The 9,943-nt window shown below is 54.7% G+C and overlaps 1 protein-coding gene across 3 annotated transcripts; it reads right to left on the bottom strand.

The window, feature by feature from the left end:
- Positions 1–200: 200 nt before the first annotated feature.
- ACP2 (acid phosphatase 2, lysosomal) lies at positions 201–8,352 on the bottom strand. 3 transcript variants are annotated; one of them, XM_065944344.1, is made up of 11 exons: positions 7,476–7,889; positions 6,824–6,919; positions 6,412–6,498; positions 5,351–5,503; positions 5,143–5,241; positions 4,974–5,063; positions 4,396–4,528; positions 3,508–3,590; positions 3,304–3,410; positions 3,020–3,195; positions 201–1,239 (listed from the first exon to the last, which is right to left on the bottom strand). In XM_065944344.1, the coding sequence occupies exons 1-11, from the start codon at positions 7,587–7,589 to the stop codon at positions 1,106–1,108; spliced, it is 1,272 nt and encodes a 423-aa protein (XP_065800416.1). In that variant the 5' UTR covers positions 7,590–7,889; the 3' UTR covers positions 201–1,105. The 3 variants fall into 3 exon arrangements, with proteins under 3 accessions (XP_065800416.1, XP_065800418.1, XP_065800419.1); XM_065944346.1 differs by having other exon boundaries at positions 4,396–4,525; positions 7,476–7,662; XM_065944347.1 differs by lacking the exons at positions 201–1,239; positions 3,020–3,195; positions 3,304–3,410; positions 3,508–3,590 and adding exons at positions 3,900–4,086; positions 7,897–8,352 and having other exon boundaries at positions 4,396–4,613; positions 7,476–7,662.
- Between the last annotated feature and the right edge of the window lie 1,591 nt (positions 8,353–9,943).

Genomic DNA, 9,943 nt, shown 5'->3' with positions numbered 1-9,943 from the left:
TGGAGCTGGGGCGCTGGGACCGCGACTCGGGGACTGGACACGGGCGTGGACTGAGACCAGAAACTCCAGAGTTGGCAATCTCGCCGCCCCAAGGGTCTCTGCTGTATCTAGCCTGGAGCCGAGCTTCTCTTCTTTCTCCTCTCTGACATGCAGTGGCAGAGGGTCAGGCAGTGGTTTTAGATTTGAGCTCACTATTCACATGGCCAATAAAACCATACCCAACTGAGCTTCTGAGTGAGTCTTCTAGCTCTGATCTGGCCAAAGGGCTCCTCAGCTCCCCAAAATGAAGAAAAGGCATAGAACCAGCACTGGGAGTCCCAAACCTTCATTCTCTGGAAGCTGTCTCAGTCCTATTCTGGGCCACAGTCTAGAGCTGTTCAGGTCACAACCTAGGGATCCCACTCCCACTGAGGGTGGGGACAGTGGTTTCAGGATTCTGTACCACAACTCACCGTCCCCTCTCCGCCACCCCCGACTCCCTCCCAAGCACAAACCTCCTTCCAACTGGCTCAAGGTGAGGGGTGACAAAGATGCTGAAGGCATTACGTCTCACTCGAGTTAACAACGGTGGCTTCAGCTGGACAAACGTCACTGGCTGGCTCTTGGGTGACCTAGTTCCCTGGCAGGCAGTGTTTGCACCCCCAGTGTTGGGCCTTTCTTCCCGCTAAAATAAGCACTGAGAAGTGAAAGGCAAGACTGTGTCCTCAGGGCCATCTGCCAGAGACTGGGTTGGAAGAAAGAGCAGGGTTTGATGGAGAGGCCAAGCAGATCAAGCACCGTCTCCTTCAGTCTTTTTCTCCTAGGTCCTGAGTGAAACTGGGGCACTTGTCTACATTTCATGTCCTCAGAAGGGAGCACGGAGGAGGCACATTCTGTTTGGAGGAAGCCAGTGTCCAACATAGTCCTTGGTTAATGTCAGTCACGTGGATGCTGGGTGACAGGTGCCTCGGGCCAAGCTGAGCCTCACTTGTTCATCTAGGTGCGGGTGATCAGAGGGAGGCCCAACCCAGGGTTTCCTGTCCATGGGCTGGGGAGCAGCAGCAGTCAGGAGCAAGGGCCCAGCCCACCTCCCCTAGGAGGCAGAGGGAAGGTGGCTGAGTGGTTGTCAGGCGTGGTCCTCCCCGTCTGGAACGTGGCGGTAGCCAGGAGGCTGGGCCTGCACCCGGAAGAGGACGGTGAGGAGCAGCACTATGAGGAGGAAGAGGATGGAACCGCAGACAGCCAAGGCCACGATCACCTCTGAGCGTGCGCCGGGGCAGGAGAGAAAGGTCATGTCAGTGTTCGTTCAATACACGTTTGGGTGCCTGCCACATGCCAGGTGCCGTTCCTACACTGGGGAGGTCACAGGCGCCCAAGACACAGTCTCCCTTGTAGCTTTCCCCTTCTAGGAGAGGAGACGCCGTGACAGGCAAATGGCAGAAAGGACAGGTTAGCGGCAGACGCCATCAAGAAAGCCAAAGGCAGGCAGATCACAGGGAAGGTGTCACCGAGAAAGTGACTCCAAGGAATCACTGAGTTAGACGTACGAAAGATCTGAGAGAAGAGGGTCCTCAGGCCAGGGGTACGGGGGTGGGGGGCGGGGGAGGTGGGTGGATAGGAAGCAAATGCAGAAGGGAATTAGCTCGACATGGTCTAGGAAAGAGACAGTATCACCAGAGCAGACTGAGCAAGTAGGAGACCAGGGTGGAGGCCCAGACCGAGCAGGGCCTAGAAGGCCACGGTAAAGAATGTGGATTTTATTCCAAATGACTGGAAGCCACTGGACGCTTCTGAGAAGGTTCACAGTGATGTGAACCGATTCATGTTTTTAAAAAATTTAACTGTGCTGTGCTGATAGGCTGGTAGGGCCAAGAACAAAATCAGAAAGAATGTTAGGAAGCTTTTCAGTACTTCAGGCAAGAGGTGATGGTAGGCCAAGCTAGGGAGCAAGAGCATGGATTTTAAAGACTGGACTGGTTGGGTATGCTGGTCGTTTGGAGGTGGGGGGGTCTGAGGAAGAGGGCACTCGGAATGGCACCTTGGGATATGCTGTGCACCCAGGTGGCTGAGGCGGCATTTACTAAGGCGGGGGGAGGCCTGCGGGGGGAACATTTGGCTTTAGACCTCCACTGTGAGATGCCTTAGTTGACATCCACGTAGAAACCTCAAGTCGGCACCTGGATATGTGAACCTGCGGCTCAGAGAAGAAGCAGTCACGAGTCATAAAAAGAACTTAGCATGGAAATGGTAACATGAAGCCATAAGGCTGGGTAAGCTCACTCTAGTGGGCATCAATGGGAAAAGAGCCAGGCTGATGAGCCCGGGGCCATCCACCGGTTAGTGGGGAGGAGAAGCCAGTAAAGCAAGCTGCTGGGGGGAGGGGGGAGGAAAACCAGAGAAACCAAGAAAGTGGTCAAAGAAGGAGTGACCGAGTCAGTAACGCAGCTGACAGGCGAGGGGAGCTGACTTAAGAACTGGCCAACTGGCTTTGGGGCGAGAGGCCACTGGTTCTCAACAACAGTGACTTCCATGGAGTGGCAGGTGACGGAAGACAGTCCAGTGTGCGTCTGAGGAGCGGCAAGGAGGTGACACCCGAGTCTAGGCAACTCTTTGAAGGATCCCATCCGAAGGGGGGGACGGGAGTGGCAGCCGGACGAGGAGGCGGGCCAAAGGAGTCTCTGTTAGGCTCTGCAACGGGACTGATCCGGCAGTCACCGAGCACCGGGGTCCTCGTGGAGGTGAGGAGAAGCGAACCCAGGGCGTACGTGGAAAGGGGGGCCCCCAGCGGGGGCTCATGCCAGCGACAGGGCCGGAACACCCCGTGGTGGGAGGATGAGACGGTTCTCTCCCTCCCAGCTGCGTGGCTTTTCTCAGCTGTGGGAAGGGCATCGCCTGAGGGCGAGGAGTACGTCTCAGGGTGGGACGGGGACTGTCTGGGAACCTGCACCAGGACTGGAAGTGCGTCAGCCTCTGGAGACCTCGGGGTATGAACCGGAAGCCGTTCTGGGCCTCGCCGGCACGGAGGCAGACGGCAGCTCACCTGTGTCTGCGGGCCCGCCTGCCAACTGGCACTCCTGCAGCCAATCCTTGGGCACGACGGGCTCCGTGAGGCGGAGGAAGTCCTGCAGCGGGCAGCGGTGAGGGCAGCCAGGCAGGGTCAGGGGCCAGGGGGCCCGGTTACTCTCATTCCGGAAGTACATCTCCACCGAGAAATTCCTGCGGGCGGTTAGGCCACACGAGGGGAGTGGCTCCCCCGGCCAACAGCGTGCCCGCAGGCTGCCCACAGCCCCCGCCTTTCGCCGGCAGAACGCGAGCTCCACTCACCCGCTGTCCTCCTGATACAGCTCAAACATGTGGCAGGACGCGTAGGGGGCCTGCTCACCGTTGTAGACGTCCAGCGCCATCTGCAGCGCCACCAGGGTGGTGTCGTGCTGTAAGGGAGGAGGGCTTCCCATCAGCACCGCGCCCCCCGGCCAGCCCCAGGTACCCGAGAGAGAAACCCAGCTTCCGCGTGCCGAGGGCGCTCACCGCAGAGTAGACCAGCAGCTTGGGGAGCTGGGAGGCGGTTGCCATCAGCGTCAGGTTCTTCCGTATCTGAGCCAGCAGGACACCTGAGGGAGACAGTCCCCCGTGTCAGCGGCTGCGGCCTTCACCATCTTCCGACCAGACCCACCTGAGGGCCTCTCACCCTCGGCCCGCCCTGGGTCTGATCACCAGCAGAGAGGGCGCATCAGAGCAATCCCATGAACTCAGACAGCAGCACGCCCTGCTCTCTTAAGAACTTGCAAATTTACAGAAGGAAGCAAGATAAAACAAGATAGCTCTATTTCAACACAGGTGCAGAAACCTGCCCATTTATTTAGACAGGACCTATGAGGCCTGCCTGTGTTTGAAGAATTACTCCACTTGGGAACACATGTACACCTAAGACTGCTTCAGGGAACCCAAGACGGCGGCACCAGGCCAGGGCAACTTGTCAGGGGCAGACTCTGAGAAAACTTCTGAGACGCTGGAAAGGTCCGGCAGCTGGCACTCCCTTGAGTAATCAGATCAGCATGTGGCCTGGGTGTTACTTTTGGCCTTCTTTCAGAATGGCCCCTGGTGGTCCTTTGGGGGAGGTAGAGAGTTATTTGAGGGGATGGAGGGTTTCCTGATATGGGTGAAACTTAAAAATATGAATGGCAGAAGAGATACACACCAGCCTAACCGTGGTCACTCGTATAAGTGACAAACATGCTTAGCGTCTGCGGGACTGGGGAGGCTTTGATGACTGACGGGATAACTACGGTTAGCTGGTCCTCAAAGAGCAGAGAACTCTTCAGGTAGCCAAGTAAGCGTGTGAGAAGCTGCCCCCTGAAGAAGGTTTAACGCTGTCGGGTTCTTTCAGGGGAGTGACATGCTGGTCTTGTCACTCACCCCCCTGCAGCCGGGCCTTCTCTGCAGGCTTGTAGATCCCGAAGAGGAAGCGGAAGCTGAAGTCCTTCAGCCGGCTCAGACGCTGCATGGTTTGGGGCGAGGCCCAGGGCGGCAGGGGCAGCCCGTGTGTCTGCTGTGTGCGGCAGCGGGCAGGTTAGCTCCCCAGCCCCGGCCAGAGCCTCTCCCGGGAGCAGCTCTCTTCCCCGGTGGGATGGTGCCTGTGTGTGTGTGAGGGGAGGCAAAGGAGAGGCAGAGGGTCTGGAACCGGGAGACGTGGTGGAGGGTGTCGAGGAGGAAGAGGAGGAGGCAGGGAACAGGAAAGGAGGCTCGGGCCCCAAAAGTATGACTCAGCAGAATGGAGTCGGATACCACGAGAGCTCTGAGTGGGGAGAAGCAGGAACTGCTGACAATCAACAAACTATTTCCCACTCTGAGGTTTTCTCACCCGTGAGGGAAATTCTTCTGTTTCACAAGAGATGGCTTGTCTGGACCTCCCCAGCGGGCATGGCGTCCAGTGTTTTACTTGGCCTGGGTACCTGGGCCTGCCGAGGTGTGAGAGAAAACCTGAGCCAGCTTACCTCGCAGAAGAGTGTGTCGTAGACATTCCAGATGGTCTCCAGCGTCAGGTCCGTGAGCCCTGTCTCATTGGCCACCATATCCAGGAATTGCTACGAAAAATGGATCAGGGGGTTAGTCCTGCCCGGGGCTGAAGGTCGGAGTGGTGCCCTCCACCTCAGCCCCACTCACTGCATTCTGAACACTCTCGTTCTGATACTCGGGTGTCCGCCGGGTCTCGTTCTGCAGCTGTTCAAAGCGGGGGCATGGACCCAACGGGAACTTCAGCAGCTGCAGGCCGGGGCGGGTAAGCAGAGGCAGAGAAGGAGTCGGGGATCAGCAGGCCAACGGCCAGAGTCATCCCTGCCATCGCCTCGAAGGAAGGGCGGGCCAGGCTTACCCTGTCCTCGGCGATGGGCACAGTGTGGACAGGGATAGGCTGCCAAGAGATGTTTGGGTTAAAGCGCTGCATCCCGTCGGGCGGGAAGAGTCCAGCCAGGTTGGCCTCCGCACTCATGAGCGTCCGGTCAAAGTCTGTGCTTCGCACATAAACCTGCAGAGGTGGCAACACCAGTCCCACCTGTGGAAGTCCGGGGTGCAGGCAGCTCTGGCCTTGCAGTGGGGCCCCAGTTCTTGCTGTTCACCCAGCAAACTATAAATCCACCAGGCGTCTGGCCCTCTCCCCTTCTCTGGCCTTGCCCACCCCTCTTCCAGCCAAGACTGGTGGGGTTGCTGTCCCCCGAATCTGCGAAGAATTCCTGCGGGAACGGCTCTAGGTCAAATGCCCCTCCCAATCCAAAGTGCTTACTCAACGAGGCCCTCGGGTCTGCCTGCCAGCCTGCCTGGTTTATTACAACACCTGTCTCCCTTATCGAGGCCCGGGTCCTTGGGGGCAGAAACTGTCTTTAATCACACACACATACACACACACACACACACACACACACAATGCCCGCCCCCCCCCCCCTCACGCCCCTTAATAACTGGTTTAGAGAGCAGGAGAGGAAATAAGATGAGAAACAGAGATAACTGCTTGTGAAAAGGGAGGAAGAAGTGAGAAAGGGCAGAGCAGGATAGGGCTGGCCCTCAAGGAAATAGTAACAACACGAGAGACAAAGATTGGATCTGACTGATGCACTGTTACACGCAGTGCCAGCACAGTGCCTGGCCCGTAACAGTGCTTGGATGGAAAGCCTGAGTTACTTCCCACAGTCAGAAACTACTCTGCTAGGCCCTTAAGTCCGGACTTAGATGCTTGAACAGTTTTGCTTCTTCCCAAGCCAGGCAGGGGCAACTCAGCCTCTACAGTTTTGCTCCAGACAGCCCGTGGACGTCTTGTCCTGCAGCTGTAACCAGAGATGCATGGAGGAGAGGCCACAGCGCCCGGGGCACCGGTAGTCTCCCTGAGGGCAGAGCGTGAGAACAGCCGATCCCCTCTCGCCCCCGAGCTCCCAGCCTTACCTCTTGCCGGTGGTAAGAGGCGTTGAGGAAGCCATGGTAACGCTGTCGCAGAGCCTGGCCCAGCTCCCAGTGCTGGAGCATCCCCTCCTGTGGGCAAACCCAAGGGTTAAGATGCCCAGGGGGAGTGAGGGGATGGCTCAGGAGAACAACAGGGCTTAGCTATGGCTGCTTTCCACCTTGCGGTTGGAAGTAGGAGTGGGTTAATCTGATCCCACAAGTCGTTTATTAAGGGGTTGATTGTGCATGCATTGTGTGTGCCCATTTTAATCTGGGCACGGATGAAAGTAAGCTGAAGAAATGTGGCCAAAGTCAGCACCCACGTGGGGAAAAGCAGTTTGTTGAGTTCTGCAGCCTGCTCTAGAGGTCACCGGTTCTACAGCTCATCCTGAGACAGAGCTGGCTCCTGACCCACCTTGGTTAGCTGACCAAAGCCCTGGGGCCATTTGTCTTCCTGATGGGGGTCCTTGGGATACGTCTTCACTGGAGAGCGGTCTCCGTGTCGGTACAGCTGAGGAAAGAAAGTGGTTAGCCTACAGGTCGGAGGGTCCCGTTGGTGTGGACATGGAGCCAACCTATGCCCCATGTTGAGAGCCTCAACTCTACCCACTGCAAAAGACCCCAACTCAGAAGTCAGTAACTTCTTGCAGCCTCCAGAGACTCTTAACTTGGCTAAGCAATGCCGCTGGAGACCTTGGGAGAACCGAAAGTACAGGTGGGAAAGGGAAAGAAATGAAAGTAATGCAGGTGGTGGGGGAAACTGGAAAAAAAAAATCACCAAAGGTTGCTTTAGAAGTGAATCTCTTATTATTGAACTACATCCAGTCCCAAGGCAGACTCAGCAATCTGTCCTCTAACACAGAACTCAGTGCACCCTGCCCCCCACCCTAAATACCCCATGGCTTCACAAAAACTGCGAGCCCTGGCCCCCAACCCGCAGGCCAGACGTCTCCCCCCTCCTCCAGACCCCGGACCCCAGACCCCAGCAAAGCCCCGCCCCTCCCTCCACCAGCAGGCCGGTGCCCTCCTAGCACTGGCCAGCCCTTGGCGACCCCATCTCTCATTACCAAGGTAACGAAACGCAGAGTCCGGGCCTGGGTGGGTGGCATCACCATTAGGTTCACACCAAGAATCAGCTGGAGGAGAGCCGCCCGGCTCCAGCCAAACCGCCTGCCCGCCATCACCGCTATAGTCTATGCAGTACAGAGGCTGGAACCCTCTGGGTGACACTTGCAGCAGCCGCCCGGACGCACCCTTAAGAACACAAGCCGGAAGTGGGCTCGCCGCCATCTTGGTAAAGGCGCGGAGAAGGGATGGTGGGGGGAGGAACCCGGGAGGGAATTCCTGTAGGAGGTTCGCGATCCTGCCGTGGAGGAGGAGCGTGGGAATGTAGCGCCACCTCGCCCTGCAGAAAGGGCTTGAAGACCTCGTCTTGGTAAAGAAACCCCTGAGCGTGGATTTTGCCTCTGCCCACGGAGACCCCCGTACCAAGGTGGCTCTTGTATTCGGCTGGATCGTGGCGGGGAGAGCAAGCGCCCCCTCGGGCCGGGGGGTGCTGCCGGGCTTGACCTGGAGCCAGAGCCGGTGCCGAATTGCGGCGAGGAGTGGCCCACGGCGCCTGTCTCCACACGCCTACCTTCGGGTGGAGTTTGAGCCTTGGCCCGGGCTCCATTCCCCGAAAGAAGGCTTGTTCGGGGTGTAGGGCACAGGGTGTACCAGCCCTTTGGACTTCCTGTATGCCTGAGGTTGGTCCCAGCCTAGCCTGCTGCTCATTTCCTGAGCAGAGCAAAGGTGCTGTCTCTTCCAGTCCTTTTCCCTGACCTCCCACCCGTCCACTTCCAAGTTTTAGATAATTAGAATCACGATGCCGTGCCTCTTCTCAGAGGAGTTGGGTTGCACAGGATGTTCAGACTGCAAAACCAAAGCAGTGAATCCTCAGGGGAGACATTTCAGACCAGTGGGGAGATATTTATAGGGGTAAGGGAAAAGAGGATATCATACAGTAGGAGTAGACGGGCTTTCCACAGAATCAGACAGAGGCCTGCTTGGCACTCACCACTAGGATTATAGGTGCAGCCAGTCTGGCTTCAGATCTTTCTGACTCTGAGAGCTTGGGAAGGGACTCACTGCTCCAGGAAGTCAGGTCAAAGGCCCTTGAGATGCTTTGATTCAGATCTGCCCCCTAGTAGCCAGTTACCTCAGATCATTGGAGAAATAAAACCTGATCAGAACATGTGGAAGAAAGCAGAGTCATTATTTTGCCCCAGGACTCCAGATTGAATTATTTACATATATTTCAGGATCTAAACTTTGCTTCCGGAATTGTTACAGAGGAGTGTATAGAAATTGAGAGCTGAAGGCTGGGTAGTCAAAGTTTTTAGCCTTATTTAGTCATAAGCCCCTTTATGAATTAGATGAAAATTTAGTCTCCTCTCCTCCAGAAAAATGTCCACACACAAATAGAATTTTGCACACAATCCCAAGAAGTTCATGAAGACCATTAATAAGCTTCTAAATCAACATCTCTGAATCCTTGATGTAACCTAGTTCCCTTTTCTTCGCAGATAAGAAAACAAATCCTAAGAGAGGAAGTGACTTGTCTGAGGTCACACAATTTAGGAGAATGGATTAAAACTCAGGTTTTCTGATTTCTAGTCAAATAGCCCTTATTTGGCTATTTCTCACAGGCTACTCAAACTGCATTAACTATATTCAGTGGCCTCAAAATATTTTCAATAAAGAGATTTCTAGCAAAGGAAACCTTTTCACATGGGTGGGGTTGAACAGAACATGGTTAATTGGCAAAATTCTGCATATTAATGGGAGTTGTTGAATATTTCATTTTATTTTATTTATTTTTTTTTTTGAATATTTCATTTTAATATGCCCCTTACTCTCCTTGCAAAGCAGCCAGACCATTGTGATTTCAGAGTGTAAATCCCAGGCTTACTAAATTTTGGCATGTAGAACAAAAATCCCTTAAATTCATCTTTTGCTTTTTTCCCACTTGCTTAAATATTTCTTTTTTTTTTTTTTCCAGTCCCCTCCCAGCCCTCTCAAATATTTCTGTATTCTTTGTGCCTGCAAATATCTGATGTAGGAAGGATTGATGGAGAAGATATTATTTCAGTTTTGATGGTGAGAAATAAACCCAGGAAGGGTGAGGATTACGTCACAAGTACCATGTTAGAGCCAAGAGATGAGCCCTGGTTTCTTGACCCCCAGCTTCTGCATATTTTCCACCAGATGGTTCTGTGGTTCCCACACCTTGGTTCTTAGCTACAGATGCAGAAAGAATAGATGTGTAGATGGATACATGGGCCTACCTCAGGCCAAATAAATCAGAATCTCTGAAAAAGAGGCCAGGTTTGAGAACCACTGCCCTACTCTTTGTTGGCAGAAATGAACCTAAATCCGTGTGAGTTCATTGTTTTTCCCAGTTGGGAAGGTAGTTTTGTGTAATGGAGTGAGGTGGAAATTTCTTGTTGGAGTTTGAGCTTTTGAGTCTGCTACACTTGTGTTCAAATCTGAGATT

This window comes from Muntiacus reevesi, chromosome 9 (genome assembly GCF_963930625.1).
Source record: "Muntiacus reevesi chromosome 9, mMunRee1.1, whole genome shotgun sequence".
NCBI lineage: Eukaryota > Metazoa > Chordata > Mammalia > Artiodactyla > Cervidae > Muntiacus > Muntiacus reevesi.
This window is presented reverse-complemented; position numbering and strand designations above follow the sequence as displayed.

Bases quoted from the DNA above. Each gene is read 5' to 3' on its own strand.
- ACP2 (XM_065944344.1), bottom strand. From the start codon at position 7,589: ATGGCGGGCAGGCGGTTTGGCTGGAGCCGGGCGGCTCTCCTCCAGCTG. The intron at 6,920-7,475 runs GTAATGAGAGAT...TTCTTTCCTCAG, and splicing joins CTCTGCGTTTCGTTACCTTG to CTGTACCGACACGGAGACCG. The intron at 5,064-5,142 runs GTGAGTGGGGCT...CATTTTTCGTAG, and splicing joins ACGAGAGTGTTCAGAATGCA to CAATTCCTGGATATGGTGGC.